Consider the following 1,890-nt stretch of genomic DNA (forward strand, 5'->3'; position numbering starts at 1 on the left):
TATGTATGTATGTATGTATATTTTAAAGAATATTAAATATTAATAAATTAAAACAGGGACTGAGAACGAAATGTATGATCGAAACTAAATGCCATTGTCGTAGTTTTGTTCCCAAGAACGCGTCAAAACCAAAACCAAAATGAGAACAAAACTGACGAGAACGTTCTCATTGGGAATTATATAAGAACTAAACCCTGTGGTAGGCCACTTCTGGTACAAAAAGTAAGGTAACAANCCCCCCCTTTAAGAATAGGTTTAAAAGCCTTGATCCAGATGTCAACCTTTCTTCTCAAACCAACCACTGCAAACGAATGAGGAACGACGATTTTACACCATTACCTGAAATCAAACAAAATGATGACCACATACAGCGCTATCTAATAGCAACTGCAATTGCATCAAAAAACGGCGAAGAAGTTCGACCTTTGTCATCTTACAATGTTTTTCAGATAGAAAAGGGCCTTAAACACATAAGTACAGAGTACACTGAAGTTACTGAGCTTAAATCAGGCGACTTGCTCATAAAAACCCGAAACCTAAAAGCAGCGGAAAAATTTCTCAAAGCCACTCATGTTGATATAGTACCCGTCAAAATTACATCGCACAAATACCTAAACTCAACACAGGGACGCATATTTTCTAGAAATATAATAAAACTTTCTGAAGAAGAATTAATGGAAGGATTAGCGTGCCAGAAAGTTATCGAAATTAGGAAAATAATGAAACTAACTAATAACGTAGCAACACCAACGGGAGCAGCGATTGTCACCTTCAATCTTATTCGTAGGCCAGAAAAGATTAATTTAGGATGGGAAAGAGTCACAGTCCAGGAATATATCCCCAACCCGATGAGGTGCAGAAATTGCCAAAAACTTGGGCATACGAAAAACACTTGTAAAAATATACAACTATGCAAACAATGTGCCTTTCCTCCTCCGCATGAAATTTGCTCACGTATTTTCTGCGCAAATTGCAATGTCAACACGCACACTTCCGAAGACCCAACTTGTCCCAGCTTCCTAAAGCACAAATCCGTAAACAAAATTAAAGCTGAACGCCGGTGTACTGTTCGTGAAGCCTGGAAAGTGTACAACAGCAATCCCACAGCATACCAAATTGAACCTAGGAATAGGCAAACAAGCAAGCCTTCATACGCACAAACTGCAAGAAACGACCAAACCACAGCAGTCGAACAAACACAGATAGAAAAAAGCAATTATATTTCTTCACAACCTTCAAACAACATTCAAAATCAAGATAAAACAAGATCACTCAAAAGCAACAATGAAATTCAAAACAAAACTAAACCACCTTCAAATAACATTCAAAAGAATACTTCTAACTCCAACTATGGACNCAAAATTAAAGCTGAACGCCGGTGTACTGTTCGTGAAGCCTGGAAAGTGTACAACAGCAATCCCACAGCATACCAAATTGAACCTAGGAATAGGCAAACAAGCAAGCTTTCATACGCACAAACTGCAAGAAACGACCAAACCACAGCCGTCGAACAAACACAGATCGAAAAAAGCAATCATATTTCTTCACATATTACCCAACCTTCAAACAACATTCAAAATCAAGATAAAACAAGATCACTCAAAAGCAACAATGAAATTCAAAACAAAACTAAACCACCTTCAAATAACATTCAAAAGAATACTTCTAACTCCAACTATGGACCTCAACTTACAACAACACTAGACCAATCAAATCAAAGCACATCAACAACAGCATCGAAAAGCAGCTCAAGCCCACCTAGAACAAAGAGCAACGAAAAAAATAACACACACACCCAAAGCTGTGACATGGAAATGTCGCCTTGCTCAGATATATACAACAAATACCCACATTTAAATGTCCTCATTTCGCCAAATACATACAAAAGAA

At 37.6% G+C, this 1,890-nt stretch overlaps 1 protein-coding gene across 1 annotated transcript; it reads left to right on the top strand.

Moving 5' to 3' along the window:
- Positions 1 to 311: 311 nt before the first annotated feature.
- On the top strand, positions 312 to 1,859 carry LOC108366308 (uncharacterized; the record flags this gene model as incomplete). The annotated part of the gene is made up of 2 exons (XM_017620655.1): positions 312 to 1,043; positions 1,362 to 1,859. Coding segments are annotated over exons 1-2 (1,230 nt in total), but the record flags the coding sequence as incomplete, so codon positions are not given.
- Between the last annotated feature and the right edge of the window lie 31 nt (positions 1,860 to 1,890).

Source organism: Rhagoletis zephyria, unplaced genomic scaffold (genome assembly GCF_001687245.7).
Source record: "Rhagoletis zephyria isolate East Lansing unplaced genomic scaffold, Rhagoletis_zephyria_1.1 Rzeph_scaffold_02221, whole genome shotgun sequence".
Lineage (NCBI taxonomy): Eukaryota > Metazoa > Arthropoda > Insecta > Diptera > Tephritidae > Rhagoletis > Rhagoletis zephyria.